The sequence below is a fragment of the Bombus terrestris genome, chromosome 6, assembly GCF_910591885.1.
Source record: "Bombus terrestris chromosome 6, iyBomTerr1.2, whole genome shotgun sequence".
In the NCBI taxonomy this organism is placed as follows: Eukaryota; Metazoa; Arthropoda; class Insecta; order Hymenoptera; family Apidae; genus Bombus; species Bombus terrestris.
In genome coordinates, this window is record NC_063274.1 from 12,714,587 (window position 1) to 12,737,529 (window position 22,943).

Consider the following 22,943-nt stretch of genomic DNA (forward strand, 5'->3'; position numbering starts at 1 on the left):
CCGTGCTTATTGACGGACGAGATTGGGTTTTCTGCGAAATTTATCGTCTCGTCGCCGCTTCGTTCCTCGATATTAATATTCTGTACGTGAATGGAAATATATGGATGAATATAAGAAGACAGTTGTGTTTTCGTAATCTTCGCGTGAAATGATTCTTGGATCGATAAATATTGGTAGAAATGTCTTCTTCTCTTTCGTTTCTGAAACTTTTTAAAAATTATGCAGACCCATTATATTACAGTTGCAGACGTATTTTATTGCACTTGAATACGAAATTCCAACTTTCGAGACAATTGAATCGTTCGGAACTCACATTAATTCCATAAATTGGAAGATGCAGAAAACTGATGATATTGTTAACATTGTGTTTTTTAATTTACCTTAGAATTTACTATTATTCGTGCCATACAACTTTAACAACTATTCATTGAAATGTTTTCTTGTAACATTATGTCATGTGTAGCGAAAGTGAATATACCGAATATTACTCGATAGTAATCCCGTGCAAGAAATCCCTCAATCCAAAGCATCGAGGATTTACGATCGTCTCATTTGATCGTTAAAATCCACGTCACCGATGCAATTCACCTCGAGCATAGTTCCGGATAATTTATCGAGATATATCGCGCGAACGAGTTCGTCATTGGCAAAATCAAGCCTGATAATTTGTTATCTGCGCGTTGTGGACGTTTACCCTCCGCGGACACTAATGTCCTGGAACTTTGGTCGTTAGATGTTTCTTCTACCTCATTGACTTCCTATAATTGGTACGGATGACGCGAAGGATTCACCCGCCTCTCACGTCCCTCGATTGCGAAACTTTGCTCCTGCAAATGCCTGGTGGACACAGGAGATTAGAATCGTGAACAAAGGAATGTGACAAAAATTATAGTTCAAGCGTGAATAGCGATAACTTCGAAGTTGTGTAGTTTGGCTTTGAACATTTAACAAGACGATATTTGTTTTAACAGAAATTCGTATCTAATGGTGTCACTAAATATAAATTTTGGGTAGATTTATTTCTATTAATTTTAATATTTTAATAATTTGTTTTCCAATTTATAAGAGCATTAACTCGTAAAATTGTTACTTTGGAACTCGTTGGTAATTTACACTTATTATTCATAAAGATATAAACAGATTGAATTGATATCAACGTACAGGCTAGCGATTAAAATTAATTATCAAGATTCATATAGAACATGAAACACAATTATGCGGATAATAATTTCTATGATATCACGAATATAAATAAATTACAAAATGTTATAAGTCGATGGCTATTTCTCAAATGATTCGACAATTTCACTCGTACAAATTATTATAATACATCTTCTACCAATATCTCGTTCTAACTTCATATTTGTACGATTTTTACTTTTCAAGAAGCATCGTTTTCTTGATTTTAGTAGAATCGTCAATGCATCCCCATTCTCCCTAACGATGAATCGCATGATCGATGAGAGCGTGACATCGGTATGCATTGGAGTTGACTTTCGAAAATCTCCGGCGGCCTTTTTCACTGCGTAGATAATTTTCACGCCGCCGGTGTAAGAAGTAAATCACAAAAATTGGAATCCACGATATCGGATTGAAATCAATATTGAATGCAGATTGAATCCCGGTTTTTCGCTCCTTTTACCTCCCCATTCACCTCCCATTCTCTTATCCTGTTTCTCCCTTCAATGTGCGCACACGATGTGCGTGTATCCGCCATCCACTCTGTTTCTCCATTTTCAGCTCTTCCTGCTACACTTCCTTTCTGTCTCTATCTTTCGCGTCGGATCGCAGAAGGGCGCGCGAGTTTGACGGTTTCCATTAAGAAAAAGTGACTTACGGTAGTGATCGACAACGAAAGGCACTTTTCGGTCTCATCGCTTCTGATCGCGAAAATTTTATGCGTATGATCACTTATGTACGACGAAGCTCGAGTGTTTAGTTGCAAGGCGAATCGAATACAGGTATTGTCACTTGGTCTACGACACGGAATTATCTAAATTTCAGTTATAGCACTCATGGTGTCGCTTTCGACGAGCTTTTAGTTTTTCGTGAATTACGTGTTTGAAAGGTTTCGAAAAATTCTATCGAGAAGATAACTTAAGTCTTTGAAAGAAGTTTGAATGTTTATTTCGTTGTTAGAAACTAGTGGTGAAGAAGCTGGGAATTAAATATTTTCAATTGTGAGAAATTAATACGAATGATCGAATAACAGTAAAATATTTACATTAGATTGAACTAGATTTTACAACATAGTGTTTTAATAAATGAGACACCAAGTAACCTGAGAGAGAGAGTGGTAGAAATATGATTGTCTATATTTAAGGAATACACATTTCTTTTTCTGAGTATCGTATTCAAATTATAAATTTAATGGTTAATATAGATACATCGCATGGTATAGAGAATTTTCAATTGGCACTAACAATTGAAAAGTGAACGTAAATCTTCCGACTTCATTCCCTGTATTAATAATTTCTTCTCATGGATGGTTATTAGTATATAGCACACGTAGCGACAAGAAACGATTCTATCTTCTAACGGTTCACTACCGTGCGTTACTATTTGATGAGATAAAAAGCGGCGCGGTGGCTCAGCCCGATGAATTTTTAACCACGCCTCCCAGGTACCATTACGGGCCTCGAATTTCGAAGGTTAGGGGGTGTCGATACCCCTGAGAAAACCGTGGGTCTTGGTCGTTTCAATAATTTAGCACGGTAAATTGTACCAGTCGCCGTATAGACTGACGTTCCACTTTCTTTTACTTCCGATCAAAATGTCATTCGTAAAAAGACGACGGGCTCCCTAAATATTTCATTCTACCCTTGACCATAAATGTAGTTCGATTTCACTTTTATGCAATTCTGTTTCGAGTATAAATGAAGTTGTATAGGTGTGGAATGATTTATCAAGCAGAGGGAAAGGGCATTACATTTTCATGGCACGCTATATCCTGCATGAGCGAAATTGAATTTTAGATTTTATTTTCTGCCACTTTTTATCTTTATAGTTTTGTTTCGATCAATGGTAACATGTTTTCTGTTCTCCTTATCACAGAGGAAACGAAATTTCAAAAATATAAATACATGGATATGCGTGTGCTTCTTTAAGTCACGTCTTTATTATATGCCTAAACATAATTGCAATTAACACAATATGATGAATATAAATAGTCATTTCTTATGAATCATTTCCTATTTCTTTTAATTTTGTATTGCGTATCACACTCTTTCCCTGACTACCGTAATTAAATCTTTCCAAATTATAGAGAAATCCCAAATCTTCTTCTAGAAATTGCATCGTTACCTTTCTTCGTTACTAATCTTCGAAACTTTGAATCTTCAAAAGACAAGGCTATACCTGAAGTAATAATTTCATTACGACCAATCTCGCGTCCTAAGAGGAAGCCAATCGAGGGATCAAACCTGCGTAGTAAAGGGACCAGCGCTTCTGTTCCGCTAAGATTAATCAAAAAGCGTCGCGCATCTTAAGGATCAACCGCTATCAGATCTTTTAGTTAACGATTCTTGACTCGCTATTGGGCCGAGGAATTCGCAGACGCGCGACATCGCGGCGATGATTAAACCGTCGAAACAAGAGATAGGAAGAGGCGAAGAGGAGGTACGGAACGAAGGAGCAACGAGTTCGTCGTAGTTTAACGACCAGATGACAACCTCTGGGTGTTCTATTCGCGACATCATCGCCTCGCCACGAGCTTAATCAAGCCGGATGCCGAAAGTCTAAAGCCACCCTCTGAGGAGCCTAGCACCGCGCGGAGACCTCTTGAATAGAAGAAGCGCAGACGGCAGAGAACCGTGGCTGATTTGAAGACGTAGAGGCGCAAAGCAAGGGAGTTTTGGTCCGAACTGGGACACGAGCGGTGATTACATGTGGACACTCTGCTTTGGATGTTCGCGCAGAGTCCTCATCTTTGTTACATAATCAGGCCGCCTTTCTTGCACCCGACTGCACCTTTTGGAGACAGTTCTCTTCGCCCCGATCCACACGTCGAAAAGATTCCGTCCTAGTAGTGATTACGTTGCTCGTTTAGAAACGTGACCGATTTTTCTCTGCCTTCACTCAGTGTATGACCTGTTTTTGCGGATTTTAGAGATTTTTATTTAAATTTGGCTGACGATAAATCGCTCAGGGCGAAAAATATAGGATGACATGTTTCGGAGAATTGATTTGCTGAGGTTTAGGATTTGGATTTGGGTTATTTGATTGTAAAATTGTTGTTGTTCGAGGGTTAAACGTATGATAAATTATTAATACAATCGAACTCTGTTTATGCGAATTTTATTTATTAACGAAATTTTCTCTCGTGCTTGACTAAATGAATTCTTGCTGTTTGAATCTACTTATCCGATCGTGAATCATTATATCAACAATGAATTACGGGAATTTGAGAGAATTAATGGACCCCCTTTTATATAAATTATTTGTCTCCCGAAAAATTCATATAAACACCGTTTTGTAAATAAAATATTCTAATAATAAGTTCTAGTAATAAAATATTTGCTAGTAATTTATACACCGGTGTCATTGAAAATATATTACGAAGTTTAGAAATGTTTCTTCGTTATTTCTTCATTAGTATAGTATTTGTTAGCGTAGTTAATTGTAACGAAACTATGTTGAACTTCCTTTGTTAACGATGAATGATGATATACAATATACATAGAAGAAGATTAAAAGATTTATCGTGTGCATAATATTAAATTCTGAAAGTTTCGATCTATCGAAAACACGGTTACATCGGTTAATTGAAGTAGGAAAATTGTAAAGGAAAATGTTCAATTAAAATACAGAGGAAAGGATGTAAGGTATATATAACACGCGATAACGAATATTATACGGCAGTACTTTAGAAGTATATATTTCGCCGCTAAGAAGATTCTTTGTCTTTGATGGCATGGCTCCGCAAACCAACCTTCAAAAGCCTCGACCTATTTTTCAGCCATACTTTTCGTTGCTTTTGTTTCCTAACGGCTAAATGAGGAAGCGACGGAGTCTAATGAAATGCAAAGATGCTGCAGCCGCATAGAAAGAAGTGAAAAAGCCAAGATGCTTTGAGAAGCATGTTAATACCAAAAGCTACAAGCGCATAAAACTACCAGACAACTTCATTTATTGGAACGATATTTTATTTCGTGCTCGAATAAAATTACAGATATGCGACTAATTACACGGTTCAATGTAAAATTGTTAGGGAATTTAATGTTTAACTTACCCTCTTGGAAGCAAAATCGATCAACTCCATGTTTTTATTAGTTTCTCAATTTCATTATATACATAAGTACGTATTTAGCAATCAATTTTCAAGATAAGAATGACTTGCTTAAGTTCATTCGTCGGAAGAAAATGATATTAATAATAATAAATTCTAAAAGAAATTTCCTAATAAGAAAGAGAAAATAATATTGTTTCTCGATAAAACCCAAAATCCTTCCAGTCAAATATCCAGTCGTCTAATTTCTTCAAACTCGAGATTTAACACCTTTGCAAGTTGTCAGGCAGCATGGCAACATTTCAGCATACGATGCGGCGAGGTTGGAATTCGGTGTCGTCGTCTCAAAATGCAAGCGTCAACGACTTTTCGTCGTCTGTAAGACGACGGACAGACTTCTTCCTCCAGGACTGCTTACTGAGCGTGTAAACGCAGCTTGGGGACGCCCCGTGGCCTCGCACTCGATCCTCGTCGACTTTTCTGCCTGCAGCAAATCCGCGGAAATCCGGCTCCGTCGATGGAGTTTGAGGTCGGAACACATACAACCAACGTGCAGGGAGACGGTAGATATTTCTGTTTAATAGTCAGCGTACCATGGCCGATAATGGAAGTCGAGGCGTTTGCATGCCGCCAGGCACACCGGTGCCGTAAAGTTAATGGCATCGTAGGCAACGCGATAAAATGATGCACCCCGGCCAGCTGACAAAATTATTGCCAGCATCCATACGTGACCTGGTGAGATTGGCAACCTGGTTCAACCTTTAGAGACACATAGAACGTATCCATGTTAGGCTTGAACGTGGCTGTGGTTGTGAAACAGTAGGCTTGTGAGAGATAGGATGTTTTTGATTATTATTGAATAATCTTATTGAATTAATTGTGTAGAATATTTGTCACATTTTCAGATTTGGATATTTTGATTTATTTTTAATTAAGTAATCGTAGGAAAATGTTATAAAATATTAACGTTTCGTATTATTTTGAATATTTTGTAATATTTTGTAGTGTGATATATAGACATTTATATTCTTTCGCGGAGATTGGAATAGATATGTATATTGTCTCTTGTGAAAGCTAAAATTGTCGTATTGTGTCAATGATTAATTAATGAAGGCAATGAAAGGATACGATAAGATACGTTATTTTGTATCGAATCACGCAGAATATTATTCTTATAGGAATTTCCTCTGACACTATGAATATGTTTCAGCAAACTGACAATTTCGTTTGTAACTTTTTTAAGTTCCTATTGGCTGGCTCTAAATCTTTCAATTCATAATTAGAAATGTTTTTTTTTATATAATTATACAATATTTTATACAATTTGTAAATGATTTAAAATATCGAGTATATTCTCATCGTATCAATAAATTTACAATACAAATATTTCTTGTTCACACTTTACAAAGACTATAAAGGAACGTTAAAACAACATTGAAACCTTTGCAGTAACATTCCAAACAGAAAGAAAACATTAATTCTACTATCACATTCTCTTTTCTGATCTAGACAACTATACATTTAAGTCGGACATACCAAGTGGGTAGTAGGTTACTATAGAGGTAACTTGCACCTGTTCTTTCCTTTCTCTCTCTCTCTCTCTCTCTCTCTGTTTCTCTTACTCTTTCTTAGTCTGAAGTTGTTCGCGTCTCTTGGTTCTCCGTCTGCCTGCTCGAGAACTTTCTGCTGCTCTTTAGTGAATTAAGGACTAGAGAACATAGCCTTTAATCAGAAACCGAGCGAGATTAAGGTGCGTTCCCATTTCGCGAGCTCGTTAACGGGTCCCTGGTAATACGAGAGGTTCGTTAGAAAAACGACGTAGAAGGAGGCCTGATATCGGAGTTGTAATCTGAAATTGAACCGTTAGACGAATCGTCGGCCTCGCTTGGTCTCGCGTGGTTCTTTCTTTGCTTACGTGACTTCGAGATCTATGATCGATATTGAACAAACACTGGTTTTTCCTTATCGATTTTACATTCAACCTCTTGTCTCGTTACCTATTTCTGCTTCTCTAAATTATAGCCGTATTGTAACTAATGCAAATTGTATTCACGATAAAATTTCATTTTATTTCTGAATCTCATTTCAGCGTACTGTATCGGAACTTTATTGAACCGAAATTATTTCTGAATGTTCATTTAACGTAAGTACTATATAACGCAATTTTATTTAAGAGCGAAATGTTTATAAAACAAGGGGCTAAAATGATTCAGGTGTAAGTGACGTATGAAATTATGTTTTCTTTTATTTTCAAAATTAGAAGCTATGTCGGTGTAGTTTATTCAGATATGTTATCGTTAAATAATTTCTTTTTTGTTTAATTGTGAAAAAGAGGCAAGTATAGTTTATGAAACGTTCTGCGGTTATTAAGTTACATTTTCAAGAACTGTGCTACGCATGGGTTATTAATATTAACTAAACGTAATGGCGAGAAAATTTTACGAGTTACATAAACTTTTATGTCGGCCAGCTCACGATGGTAATGGAAAAACGTCGTGAGTTGGTTCCGATATTAGATTCTATGACTCATTTACTATTACTATAGCTCACAAATGAGTGTTCTTAATTAATGACACGCTGTCGACGTGTGAGAGTAGAATTATAATGTTTCACGATTTTGATCTCGTTGGAAAACAGTAGTAAAAACATTTTATGCTTCTGTATCCTGTAACTTTTTCTATAATTATTCCACTCTCACAGAATTATTCACAATATTACTATTTATAAAACATATCGTTTCCAATTAATTATGAAAGATATATTTATTAACTTTTAACATAAAATGATGTACATGAGACGTTATTGTAAAATTCAGCAGCTACTAAATGAATGAATTAGACAAAAGGCAATGAATTAGATAAAAGGCAGTCACAAACAATAATGAATATTACAACAAAAATTAATTAATAGAAATATCAATTAAAACAATCAATTTCTCTCCTTTCAACGAAGAAAGAGCAACGAACTCTTCCTATCAACTTAACGCATCTAAGATTAAACTATCGTTTTTTCCATAGCCATCAGTTTTCACAGTCAAAGAGATTTTTCACGCTCGTAGAAAATCGAATGAAACACGAATGAACATAAATGCATAAACAAGTTACAAAGCAGGTCTTTCGATAGATTAATGACTCAACACGAGTTTCTTTCCTCTGAACGAGGAGCATTTGCATTTCGTCGTCGCACCTTTTCCATGTAGCCAATACCATTAACATGTTTCATTTCACTCGACCCTTCGACACGCGTACAAAAAGAGGAAAGAAGAAAAGGAAAAAAGGGAGCGAAGGAGGAACTCGAGCACAGCTTCAGCCATGGTCTTCGTTTCGTTCTTCCTTTCGAAGATACTTTCACCCACACCTCGATCCAGCGCCTTCATTTCCCGGCAGCCTCGCTATTTCTAACGCGGCGTACACCACCGGATAGTAATGATTAGTGTAACGAGAAGATCCTTGGCTGGGTTGCAGTTAAGTGCGGATACCGGGAATGGCTCCGCTTTTAATTACCGGCGAGCCCGGTGTGTACATCGCAGCCTTAATGCACCAGGCTGCTTAACGAGTAATACGTCGTTATCAATGGCCACGCGCAGCTGTACTAGAGCCTGGCATCGTTAAATGATTTTAACGGGCCAACCGGTGGAATTTACACGAGGCAAACGCCTTCCCTTCCGTTTTTCCTCCTTATGATCAACTGGATTGTTTCTACAGCCATACGAACCACATCAAATAGGAGGTGGATATTTTGAGAATTAGAACAGTGCGTGATCGTAATTTTGGTACGTTTAGGAGATGCGAGGTGCATTTAGGGAAATGTGTTAAGGAAGAAAGAAGAAATAACAGGTTAAAGTGAAATTTATGCGAGGCAAACGTCTTCCTTTTCGTTTTCATCACATGTGATCAATTGGATGCTTAGAAGAAGAAGAAGGTGAATATTTTGAAAATTACGACAGTGTGTGAGAGTCACTTTGTGCTCTCAGGTCCTAGATAATTTCTACGTATATCCATTGGGAGATTTTTCTCACAAATTAGAATTTTCTTAGTGCCATGAAGAGAGTAGAATAACAAAATCTGACATAACCAAAGCTATTTACGCACCAAATTGATTTCCCGAGAAAGACGATAAAGGATAGACTCGTATAATATAAATTTTCCTTTAAAAAATGAAATCGTAGTATTTAAATGTATTAGGTTGTTTGAAAAGTTTCCTTCGTTCTATGAGGAAATAATAGACGCACAACGTTTTTTGTTTTATATTATTTTGTCGTATTACGTACGATCCATTTTGTTCTGTTGAGATAAATACCGCGACATTTCACAGACTCGGATTCACGTTTGTATGAAGGTGCATTGTTGTAAAAGACACGTTTGCGAAAGAAAGACACTTTCCGGACAACCTAATATATCGCTTACTTGAATCGAAGAATTCGTTTACATCTTCTTAATCGTCTACGTCTTCAGAATAATTCTTTTCCTATATCTGCGTTCAGTTTGTAGCGATTCTGCTTATTAAATGATTGAATCGTTGTATTTTTAAACAAATGTCGATTAATACAAAATGTCGATTCATACAAAGATATGGAAGCAGAGTAATACAATGGAAGGAATCTGAATGAAAACGTGTCATGTCGAAAGTGGGGCGAATTCGACAAAAGCAACAGATAACTAGCTTCAGACAATTGTTAAAATCAATATTAGAATGGCGGTTAAATCGAGTCGAACGTGAAGATGTCAAACAGGAAGATAGTGCAGGATCTATTCAGTTATTACCTAGTTAACCATCGTTTTGCATAGGAAATTCCAAGCGCATATAAACGACTTCGAGACGAACTAGTTCTCCAGCCACGTGCTTGGTATTTCGAGAATAATTGTGCCGAGCAAGCGAACGTAACGTAGTACGTAAGTAGATTATCTTTATACGCGGCCAGATCTCTGAAAATTACTATCTCGCTAACGTACCTCCTTTAACAAATATTTCGCGAACGTTAAGTTTCCTGAAACGATATAGACTCGCCGTCCTTATTTCCGCCCAATTTTAATGCTTTATCGTATAAATTATATTTTCAGGAAACTCTGCCTTGAAAAGCCTGTAATACAATTTAATTAGAGAGATTCTGTTACAAGATCTTTACATTCTTGAAGAAGAATCTCGTTTGCTTTGAAAGCAAATAAAGAAATAATAAACACAGTTATACAGTAACGAAAAGAACCGTAGGTTTTAATATCAAATCAAAGTAACACAAAGATCAGAAATCATTTTTAATTTTTCTCTTTTTTAACACTAGAATTATTCCAGAAGAACTCCGGATATTTTATAAAAAATCATCGAAATGTCCAAAAATACATCGATATAAATCTACAAAATTTCTAAGAAACATTACGAATTAGTGCGACTATTCCATTGCATAGTAGCTTCATGCAATGTGAATCACAAAACTTAGCTACAAAATAATCAATGTGTTGCCTAATGTTCCATTAAAAAGAATAGAATCATTGCATTTCAATTTACCCGCAATTTTATAATTATGATACACTGTGTCAAAATAAACGAGTGTCCAGATATTTTCAGAGATCGTTTTAATTTTACTCATCTCATTAATTCAACTTCACAAAATACCAATTAGTAGCCAACCACGGACGAGTCATCTTCGTACAAGTCAATCGTGTTCAAACGTAATTAACATTCTATCGGACGAACACGATCAAAGCCAAAGTAGAGAGTCGCTACTCGTGTTACGATTCTTATCGCGAGTTTCCCATTGCAAGTTAGAATCCTCTGAAACGATACCGATCGAACGTGCATTTCGTTCCACCGGGAAAAATCTCGTTGTCTCGTGAATGAAATTAACTTTGTGGATGGAATTAGAAATCGAAACGATAAAGGCCAAAGGCCAACGACTTATTTCGAGAACAAGACGTGTACACGCAATTCCACGCTCGTTCAAGCGCAATCGTGTAATCACAGAATCGCGAGTGGCGTTCGCGCGCTTCGCTGTTTAGCTATGGCAGGTTTGCAGCTTGATTACGCATTCGTGTGCGTGCGTGTCCACCTGTGCACCCTCTTGTTCCAACGTGCACGTGCGTGATCCGCAGCCTGTCGCGCACGTGTTTGTGCACGATTATATATTCGTACGTACACAGGTAAGCAAGGCTACATATATGTTGGAGGGACGGGTGTTAGTGTTTGAGGACAAGCGTGTTTGTGGACGTACGCATGTGATTACCCGATGTCGCGGATGTACAGCTGCGATCGAACGTTTCCGTGATTGTACGAATGTACTGTACGTTGATCGGTATTGTTGCTTTATGATATACCATATATGGAATTGTAGTTTAATGCTTTGCTATATGAGTCGCATACGACATTTTATTTTAACTAGTTTTTATCACATTGCATACGGACTCAACGCGCTCCCAGAGTCCGTATATTTTTGATTAGCACAGATCTACCGATGTACTGGCTATACTGACTGATTGTTCTTACATGCTTGCAATGTCAACATTCAGTTGTTTTCCTCATCATTTGTCATAAGAATGCACAAGGCTTTATTACCCAGGTAACATAACAAAAGCATTTGTCTCTGGTTGCCTAAGTCATCGATTCAGTCGAAAAAACATGAGAACGAGATATCTCATGACCCGGCTACAACGTTCAGCTTGCTAAAAAACGAGATATCTCGTGACCCGTACGCAATGTGTTATCACCATATATTGTATCGTATTGTTAATATGTATCGGTATCGACATATTTTTATTAGATAAAAGAGCATTACTTTTGAAGGCTACATGTGTAATTTAGACGTACTTTGGCAATCGATATGGTGTATCGATAATGACGTATTTTTATTAAATAGAAGAGTGTGTTTGACGTGTTGAAAGGAAAAGGAATCGAATGAAATCAAACATCGAGTCTACTAGTGTGACACGATACCCGCGTAACCTGTTTCTGAAATGTTATTAATGTGCTTTTGATAAGCACCTTTTCTGACAAGTAGAAAAAGGACTTTAATCGAACATGAAAATGCTGTGCGCACGGTATAAATCCTTTGTTTCAATTAATATATTCCACGCGTGTATAATGACAGAAATACCAGTGCTGTCACAAGTGATTGCATGTTCGAGACGTGTTTAAGAATCGTCCAGTTAACAGCCATGGGTCAAGGAAAACAGAGGCTACTAATTATTTGTAAACGAGGAGTTCTATTTCCATTTTAAGAAACCCATTTTCCACGGGTAGTCATGCAAGAAATAATATATCCGTACAAACAGAGTCCAATTACAAAGGCGTTTACTGAACTGAAAGCAAAAATTCTACGTTAAGAACGTGTAAAAATGTGAGTATCTTTATTTAAAAGAAAAAAAAAAAAAAGGAATGTTTAACTTACTTAATTCCCCTGAATATAATAATTCGCAATATAAAAAACTTGGCCATAAATCAAAAGTAAATTTACTTTTTCAAGCACTCGGAATCGACCTCATTTCATTCGTGGAAAGTTCAATAATGAAGTTAACGTAGCAGCTAATGGTTATTCTACCTCAATAAAACTTTCATTTATTATCCAGCTCGTTTGAAACGCTAAGAGATCAAAGGATTTAAAAACATTAATATCGCGAGTTAAAAATTGAAATTAGAAACTTAACCATCGCGTGAAAGAGTTAGCACGCGAGAAACGTTATCCACAGAAACGAAATTGGACGATATCGAGCCAAACAAATTCGGGTAATTTTCTCTTTACAGCGGAGCGTAAAGTTGGTCTTTGCTCGGCCGAAAATTTCCCTTCTAGCGTATTCGGTGTATTCCAAGCGATCGGAATCGTAGCGAATATCGGAGAGGTTCGAATCGAACCGCGTAAATCGTGGTACGCGCCGGGTTTGCTCGAGTCGCGCGATTCGCGAACTTCCAGCGACCAAAAGCTCGTAGAATAGAATTCCTCGCAGGAATTCCATTTTACACGGCCATTGCCGGGAGCCAGACGATTCGATTCGGTTCGAGGCGATTCATTCTACCTTCAGCCCGAACAAATAATTTTCCACGTTCGCCAAAAACCTATCGCGAGATCAAATACCACATATTGTCTCTAACGTATGCGACGTCGCAAAAACGCAATTTATCGTGTACTCCGGAGAACGTGCAATTTTTCTATAAGAGATAATTTTCTCCTTTGGTTACTTTCAATGCATCGCATTAGGCACGACATGTTTCGTTTGCTAAAATTATGTATATCGTATCTCATTGTATCTTAGTTTTATTATCGAACTTTTGGATTGTAGATGTAACTAATTAAAAGTTTCGACTTTTGTAAAAATGTTTCTTTCAACGTATTATTGGATTAAAAAGTTTCAAGTGTAACAGAAGTTCTTTTATTTGTATTCATAACTGAAATATCTAGATATTTTCTCGTGCCCTAAATTTCTTTCACTCGATATTTCAACATATTTTTAGCTTCTTTCGTTGTTCGCTCGGACTGATTATGTGCTATATGTAAAATATCTGATATCTGAACAGTATACTCTGAACTGTATTTTATACATAAGTTTAGACATGGTCAAATAAGATAAAAAAAATTGTCCACGTATAATTCCTAACATCTGGAGCTTTCTCATTGCTTTATGTATTTCCGATATGTCAACTGAATAACTTTATACGTATTTACATAGAAAATCGCATGGTGAATTAAACTGTTGAACACATACAATAGAATTTTTAGATTTATCTCAAATCAGTAATACGATTAATTCGATTCGATTAATAAAAAGAATACTTGAATCACAAATTTCACGTTTGTTTGCAATGAATAATTGACATTTCATAAAATGTATATAAATTCATAATATCATAATATCATTTCATCATTTATACATTTCATAAATGTATATAAATAAGATATTTCAATTATTCTAAGATCAGTTGATCTCGCTTTAATTATTGTTTTTTTATTCCCACCAATTAATATTAACTATTATTGTTATCAATATCTATCAATTGTAGATGGTTGTCTGAGACAAGTTCAGAAGCCAAAACGAGATTAAAGAGCTTCATTTCAAGTATATTTATATTTTATATATTCGCAATAATTTGTAAGTATCGAATTATTTATAAACAGCAACATAAAGAATCGGAACTTGCAACACCACAAGGCACGTTTAATTCATCGTGGTTGATGATTAAATCCATCAGTGTGAAACATCCCAAAAATAAAAAAAAGACATGGCACCATCGAAATCCTAAAAATCAGACGCATGAAAACCAGGCGTGTCGCATAATTTGCCCGTTTCGAGTTCGTCCCCCGTTACTGTCCTCCACATCGTCCGAATAAATATCACAGTGTGGTCGCGTGCGCAAGCAAAAACAATTCTTTCGTTAATTTATTAGCCGTAGATCACTGTCACAGGACGGTGTTTCGGGTTTCTCCCCCCTACGTTCTCTCGGGCTAGGCCAATTTCGAGGATCAACGCGGTTTCTGGCCGTGACATCAGCGGGGAGCGGCACGCGACGTCCGCAGGAGATCGATCGTTAAAGGCAACGCGTTTCGGACGATTGACCGTGCAAACGAACCACTTCCTTTTCCGGATCGTGTCTACGACCTCTGGCACACGAAATGCTCTGGCTGAATGGAAGACGGTGAACGAGGGGTTGCTCCACCAAGGCGTCGAAATCTATGGCCGAAGGGTCTGCAACTCGCGGTTTCCGTTTTTCCGGTTTACCGGAGAAAGACCTTGCGGCTTTACTGTCACAGATCAATTTCAATGAAATTCCTTTTGACGTTTCGTAAAAATGGCTATATTTAGCTTGGTTTAATTCGGACGTTGAATCGTCCAAGTTGTGCGAAGAATGGACGAAGGAATATAGCTGGAAATTTGTGCTGTCGGATATTTTATAAATTTGATGTGAAATGTATGGAAAAACGTATTTGTAGTATTTATGAAGATGGTTACGTTGTTAAAATGAAGGAACAAAAGTGCTTTGAATAATTTTAGTGAAAACAATGCTCATAGTTACTGGTGTACAAAGGATATTTATTTAGTTTAAACGTTCCATTGTTTATAGACAGTTAAAAACGATGTTCGAATCATTAATAATTCCTGCTGTCTTGTTATTTTATAAATATTAATGTAAATATAGTAACAAATGCAACAATATATACAAATTTGTCATATTTCTATGAAAGGAGAGAACAAAAATGGATCCAATAATTTTAACGAAAGCATAGTTGAATGGAGTACAAAACGTAATTATTTTCGACAAGTTAATCTCTGGACTTTCATATTAATAGAACGTTGCAGAAGAATTATAGAAATAAATCGTGATTTCTCGTTGTTAAATAATACTGTTTAGATTATTTGAATTTCGTGTTTATTATAAATCATTTAATGAATTCCGTTATGCAATTACGGTGAAAAAACAGTTCGGTTTTAGTATATGAATCAATTACAGTTCAAATATTGCTGCTCAATTAATTATATTTTTGTCCGCGGATATAGTAAATATAAATACGACATTTTTTAAGTTTGAATTAATTATTTAGCAGCGTAAGAAACAACAGTTGAAATAATTATAATAATTGGAATAATTTATAGCTTTATATAAATAATATATTTGAAAAGATTATATTTTGCACTTGAATGCACTTGAAATAAACTTTCATAAAAGATTTGTCATTTTCGTCTGATCAGATATCTATTATAGGTTTTTAAAACTTCAAATGATTAAATTGATATTTAGAGTTTTATTTTGCAAAAATTGCTTGTGCTTGAAACAAACGATGCGCTTGAAAAAAAAAACAAATTTGATTAGTTTCTTTTCCGATAATAAACTTGGATTTTTCTTACCGGTTTCCTCGACAAATAAATGATCTTATTTCAATGTATAATCTTTAATTTATTGTTTATCGCTTAATTCCACGAAGATCAAGCTGTTATAGTCGTAAATCCCTCAAAATGCTAGGAATAATACCAACTTGATAGTTGAGAAAAATAAAATGCAAAAGAATCGTGATGGAAAATATAGATTCGAATAAAGGTATAAGGAAATACAAATATTGGACATCGTATTTTATTCTTGTATCATATGTATAGACGTCCAATCCTGTTTGATAGCCATTCAAAGTTTCGAGAAATGTTCCCTAAGGAAATATTTCTTTAATATATTACTTTTTCGAAAGTATGTGAATATTTCACTTCTACTTAAAATATGTACGCGTATATATTTTACAATTTTTTGCTGTATACGAAGCTGGCAACACGAGAAATAAATAAAAAGTCCTGATAGTGATTAAGATACGTTTGTGTCTTGTGTTACTATCAAAGAAAGCAATGGCTTGGCTGGATGTATGAATAAGAATAATTTCAAAAAGCTCTGTTTGCTAAAACTTGCTCTTTCTAAACTCGCTAGACTATGTACTTTTCGTCTTTAGGAATACTCATCGTCACAGACATGCGCACACATAAGCATTCACAGACAGTACTTCATCTTTCCAGAGTACACGTAGACTCGTCAAATCTTAGCTTTCGGACATGATACGGTATCTATCAGAAAAAATCTTAAATTATTTTATTTCAAGATTTAATTTCGAAATTCAATGAAAAATTTCAAATGCTGATTCAACGAATATGAATTTCAACAACTTCGTATAACTATCCATAAGTTTGCCGAACTTACAGGCTACAAGCTATAACCTTCGCTAAATAAAATTTGTCAAGATCTAGCTGGAAATATTTACGTGATTCGTACTGTGAGCTTCTTGAATCTCCTAAACTGATCAACTCCATTTTTTATTAATTTCTTCATTTCATTACGTAAGTACACAATCGATATTCGATTCTCGAGAAACTTGACTTACTTCTTACAAGTTTACACATTCAGAAAGATGATACAAATAATGGTAAATTCTAAGCTAAATTTATAAAACAAAGTTGCTAAGATTTTTCTGTACTCCTCAATTTGAGGATTCGATTAACATGGTTCATGAACGATCCATATGATATATCAACAAACATCGATATGAACTAAAAATCATACTAAAACCACGTTGTATCAAAAAAACTGGATCGACACGATAAGTAGACATCCATTTGCCGACGACCGCGTAAATAGCAAAAGACGAGCCTCCGGAAGTTCTGTTAGAATCGAGAGTGAAACATCAAAGAGCAGCAGCACTCTCGTCGCGGAATTCGCGAGCAATGACACGTACACCGGACTTGATACGGTGCTCTTTACTTTTTTCAATTCCGTAACTCCGTCTGTTGACCTTATTCCGGGCGACACATTCGTAAGGGAGCTTTGGAAAAGCAAGTGGCGTCCGTCTGCCACGGCGTCGCGATCCGCACAATGACACGAGTGCAGCCTCTTCTTCGCGCTTGCGAACCGTCGAGCACACTCTCGTCACGCCTCTTCACGTTGTGTAAGGTCGACCGTGTCGAGCAGTCGACGGTTGCAAGAATGCCGCTGAGGTGAGGAGTGTTGTATGGGAAAGGAGAAAAGACGATGGCTGGCGACGAACGAACGTCAAACGTAAAAATGCGAGTTCCAGTCAAGAAGAGATTCGGCCTCCGAATGGCTCGTAATTATGGCGCTCGTCTTAGAAATACAATTTTCTGGCTTTCATCTCGACCTTTCGAGGGACGAGTGATTCATCGTGTTGCAGGAAACGATTCATTTTCATGGTGAATCTCTTACCGACCGAGACTTTCTCATCTCTGAAAATGACGCAAGATAGACGTGCAAACGAAGTTCGAAAGCACAGTTGCGCGTAAAAGAAAATTTTAATATCGATACACTGCAAATTTTAATATCTCTTCGTATTAAATATTTTTTTACGATATTATCATTCGTTCTTTGATGTATTTATATTATACTGATTCGTTGCTCTTATTAGGAAAAAATTCATTTTGTAAAATTATAACGTCTTCATATCTCTTATTTTATAAAGTTTCTTGCGTCCGCCTGTATATCGCGTCAAGTGCGCGTTAATCGAATTCACCGAGAGTCTTTTGATGTTTGGGCTTGTTAATGATCGTCCCATTTTTGGCTATCAGTAACTACCTGGCGAGATTTAATCTCGTAATCTCGTAGCTGTACGCTTTTAATCGGTTCATCTGTATTTGCGACTGTTAACAGTATTTAACTGTCAGTATGAAAATTTGTGTAATTTTTTTATTTAAGATTCTGAACAGTCGTACTGAACGAAAGTATTAGGTTGTCCAAAAAGTGTCATTCTTTTATAGACACGCCTTTTACAATAACGCATCATTATACAAACGTGAAACCTAATCTGTCGAACGTTGTAATCTTTATCTTGATAGAACAAAATGGATCATACGTAATTCGATAAAATAATATAAAACGAAAAATGCTGTGCATTCATTATTTCCTTATAAAACGGACGAAACTTTTCGGACGACATAATACTCGGAGTTCGGAGACGAATGAGATCAGAGTACATTCGACTAACGATTAAATAAATATGCTGCATATTTGATTTCACGATAAAGTATATAGTAGGATAATAAAATAAATGTGGTACATATCTAATATTATAGTAAGGTATATTACAGAACGATAAAATAACTCATTTGATTTCGTTTCTTTTACAGAGGGACGCGCTTAATCTGGAACCCAGCAACGTGGCAAATTGTGTGTCCAAAGGGAAATCAGAGGTGAATTACTTCTTTATTTCATTATCGCATTTACCGGTCCGGCTCGCGTCGTTTCTCGATGGAATTTTAATAACAGCGTAATCTAATTAAAGCATCGCTTAAAATAGAAACGCCGGGCTGATGTAATTACGGAAATGTAGAAAAGTAGAGGAAAGACAAATAGCAGGGATAAAATTTCGTAAACAATTGTCCATCGTGAAAGAAAAAGGAACAAATTACAGTTTCTTTAGATTTGCTCGACAAAGGAGAACAAATGAAAAGAAACACGGTTTCTATGGACTTTGATGAACGCGATGATATCCTTTTGTATCAAAGGCAAAAAACGTATCGATAATCCCTGGTGAAACGCGAATTAAGGGTATAATTAAAAGTAGACGAAAAAAAAGAAACGTTCTTTTGGAATTGTCTACGATATTTCAAATAAAAGAACGGTCGCACGCGATATCGTTTATTCGTTCTTTGTGAGAAAAAGTAACTCGAGTTCATTTGAAGGCATCGTAACGCATTGCCTTCGTTATTTCTTGTTGTTCGTCGTTTTACATGTAAAATAAATGGATCGCGTATAAGAGACAAAGAAGAAAGGCAAGCGAAATAGGGAGAAAAGAGTGAAATCCCGTTTAACGGGCCGTGCGTTTCAATTTTATGGCCGCGGAATGTATCTAAACGAAATTTGATATCGAACAGATTCGTTAAAAGCTGTCAACGAGCTGCGCAACTTTTACTGAAACGGAATAATGGAAACAACTTTAGACGAAAAATGTTTCCCCGTTTGCAGCCATTCGTTTTATGGAGTATCGATCGACCGCGTTGACGTTGCTTTAATTGAGAACGGATTCGTTCGTCTGATGACGTTTCCAATTTGGCGGTGATAATGTTTTCATATAGCGATAATTTCCCAACGAGATGGAAGACCTCGGCCCCACTCACGCTAATTGCAGATTTCTCAACGATATTTACGTTTGGACGCGAACATCGTTTCCATTTATTTTATTCCATTTCGTGAGCGTATTGTGTCTGAAAAAGTAATTACCAGAGATGTATATTAGATGCTCCTTTTTCAATGTTTATAACTGTACTTTTAACGCTACGCATACTCCCGTGATTCTTTCGTTTTAATTCGTAATCTACAATTATCAACATATGGAAAGCGCCAAATTAAAATTTGTACGATTAAAATAATTATAAATATGGATTCTTTACAACAAGATAATAACATGCGAATATAATTTATCATTCGAGAGGTACAAGTGAAGTACATAATAAGTTACATTTTATGGACGAACAATTTTAAAATCCCATATCCAAAATTCCTGTTACCAATCAGTTTCGTATCAAAACAATTTTTTTAACATTTAATTTTCCATTCAATTACGTATACGTCTTTGTCACCTTCTTGAACATTTCAATGTATAACGTTAGATTGACAACTCTTTCCAATCATCAAAAATGAATTTATCATATTCTTTTTCGTTCAATATTTATTCGAGATAAAAATACAAAATCTTGTCGCTAATAATCCTCGATTTGTTCCTTCTTCATCGCTTCATCTGCCCCCAAGCTGTAACGGGTGACTTTTTAAGGTGCACAATTCGCCGACCGCTTATCGCGGCTTCATTCTGTATTCATCGTGCACGCATCGGCGAGGTGTAAGGTCCACGCAAATACTCTCTACGTGACGACAAAACCAATTTATTTTCCGTGCGCCAATTCGCAGCGAAATACGCGAAGCGACGTGATCGACCATCGGCGGAACCCTTTGCCTCGACCTCGTTCTATATAATTTTCTGAAAAATCCCTGTCCACGCATCGAACTCTTGTCCTCGCCGCGCCGCCGCCTCTTTCCACACCCCGAGCCACGTTTCTTCGCACGTATCCGTCGAAAATTCAATTTTCTTCCCCTTCTTTCACAGCACTTCGACTGCCGGAATCACATAAGGGTGATCCAACCAATGGGGGACGGCAATCGGCTCTACATGTGCGGCACGAACGCTCACTCGCCCAAGGATTGGGTGATTTATGTAAGTATCTGTGTGTTTGTTCTTCATTTCGGCCGTTTGTTTCACCAACCGCATCGTCCAACTCACGGTTTCCGTGTCGAAGGATTTTTTAGTGTTACAAATCCGAATGTATGCCAATGGTAAATACGCGAATGAAATTTTGGGGCTTTTTAACAGCGTGTCGTATTGTATCTTTTTGATCAGAAATTTGTGATTTTCAAGGTTATAGTTTTATACGTAGAATACGTAAACGAAGAATTTTATTATAATTCAAATACGCTGTACTTTTAGTTAGCATGTTCAGAAGGATGATTGTAAGATAATTCGTGTAACTATTAGATTATTACAATGCTTAGCGAAGTTTAAGGAAAATTTATAGAAAAGTGAAGAATTCTATAGAATTCTCATTTTATCGAATAAAATACATTTTGTTTGTTTTAAATAGGAAGAGGACTTAATAAATTCAATGAATGGATAATTAACGATAAGTAGTATATTAGGTAAGATACATAGGCAGAATTTAGTGTCGACGGTGTCTACGTCGATGTTGCTGCTTCGTTACCGTGTAATTTAGGTATCAATTCCTCGAGTGGTATCTGCTACTAACACAGCGCCATTGGCGTTACTGTTACGCAGCAAGGTAAATGAATCGTGCGTTCAAGTACCCGTGTAATGAAGTCAAAGAATATATTGGTCTCGCTTTGTCGAAGATTACGACTCCCGTGCGTGTAATGGAGTTTCCTACAGTAACGTACAGCTTTTTTGTAGGAACGTGTTATTTTAGCCCCAAAATTTCCGTGACTGGTACAGCTATTTTTCTTCGATATGCCATTTATTATCAACCACGTTAATTTTTTGTCTGATAAGGTATCATTATTGATATGTTATATCTATCTGTGACGTTTTATTTCTATGTCATTAACATTTAAAGGAGGGTTGAGAAATTAAGAATCGAAAAATTAAGAACCTTAGATATTAGAATTTTAGGATTCAGAGATTTTTAGTTCTTCGTTTTCTTATTTTAACGTTTGTTATTCTACAAAATACATTCGTTATTTAATTATAAGCATTCTTCGCAATTACACGAATGTTAGTATTCATACAAAATAGAAACGAAAGAAGCTGAACTACCAGCACGATACTATCTTTTTACCTCACTCTTAAGAATTCTACTAAACGCTTTAAAATTTAAACAACACGAAACGCGACAACAACATAAGTGAACATTATCGTTTACCTTTGTGTATCCAATGTGAATATCTGTTGCAGAGCAATCTAACCCATTTGCCTCGCCACGAATTCGTCCCCGGCGTGGGAATGGGCATAGCGAAGTGTCCTTACGATCCTGCGGACAATTCGACGGCGGTGTGGGTGGAAAAGGGCAATCCTGGGGAACTGCCAGCTCTTTATTCCGGAACCAACGCCGAATTCACGAAAGCCGATACCGTAATCTTCCGTACGGATCTGTACAATTTAACCACCGGTCGCAGAGCGTTCAGCTTCAAGAGGACACTGAAGTACGACTCGAAATGGCTGGACAGTAAGTGCCCTTCTGCACAGCAATTTCTTTTACTTCTTCTTCTTCGTCTTCTTCTTAGTCTGAAACGAGGCAATATCCGCGGAAAATTAGTGCTCCACCTTACCGGAACTTTTATACCGACTGGTAGAGCCTAACGAGATGAAATCGTCGTAATAATACTGTAAATTTGAAACCGTGTTATCGGGATAGGGATTTGAAGGTATCGGTTTCTGTGATGAGAGTCAGCTAACGGAGAAGATTTTCTTTTCTATTGAATTTTCGAGTTGGAGAATTATTATCGAGCAAAATTATAGAAATCATTTTTATCGACTTTCTATAATGTCTTTCTTGGCCAAAATACCTAATATTTATTCATTTTTCGAAACATATTGAACTATTTGAAGTTGCTCGTATTTTTTACCTATCAATCCAAACTTATGTTGTACAGATTGTCATGAAATGATGATCAAATATTTTACATTGAAAGATGAAATACAAAGATCGTAAAAAAAGTAAATTCTCTCGGACACTTCTGAATGCTACATAAGATA

General features: G+C 36.4%; 1 protein-coding gene across 6 annotated transcripts in view; it reads left to right on the forward strand.

Moving 5' to 3' along the window:
• The window catches only part of LOC100645674 (semaphorin-2A), a 557,658-nt gene that overhangs the window by 512,660 nt on the left and 22,055 nt on the right, over positions 1–22,943 (forward strand). For all 6 annotated transcript variants that reach the window (XM_012309545.2, XM_012309546.3, XM_048406917.1 and 3 more), the window contains 3 exons: positions 18,814–18,876; positions 20,787–20,894; positions 22,143–22,413. In XM_012309545.2, the coding sequence (XP_012164935.1) occupies positions 18,814–18,876; positions 20,787–20,894; positions 22,143–22,413 (442 nt within the window). The remainder of the gene's footprint in view (positions 1–18,813; positions 18,877–20,786; positions 20,895–22,142; positions 22,414–22,943) is intronic.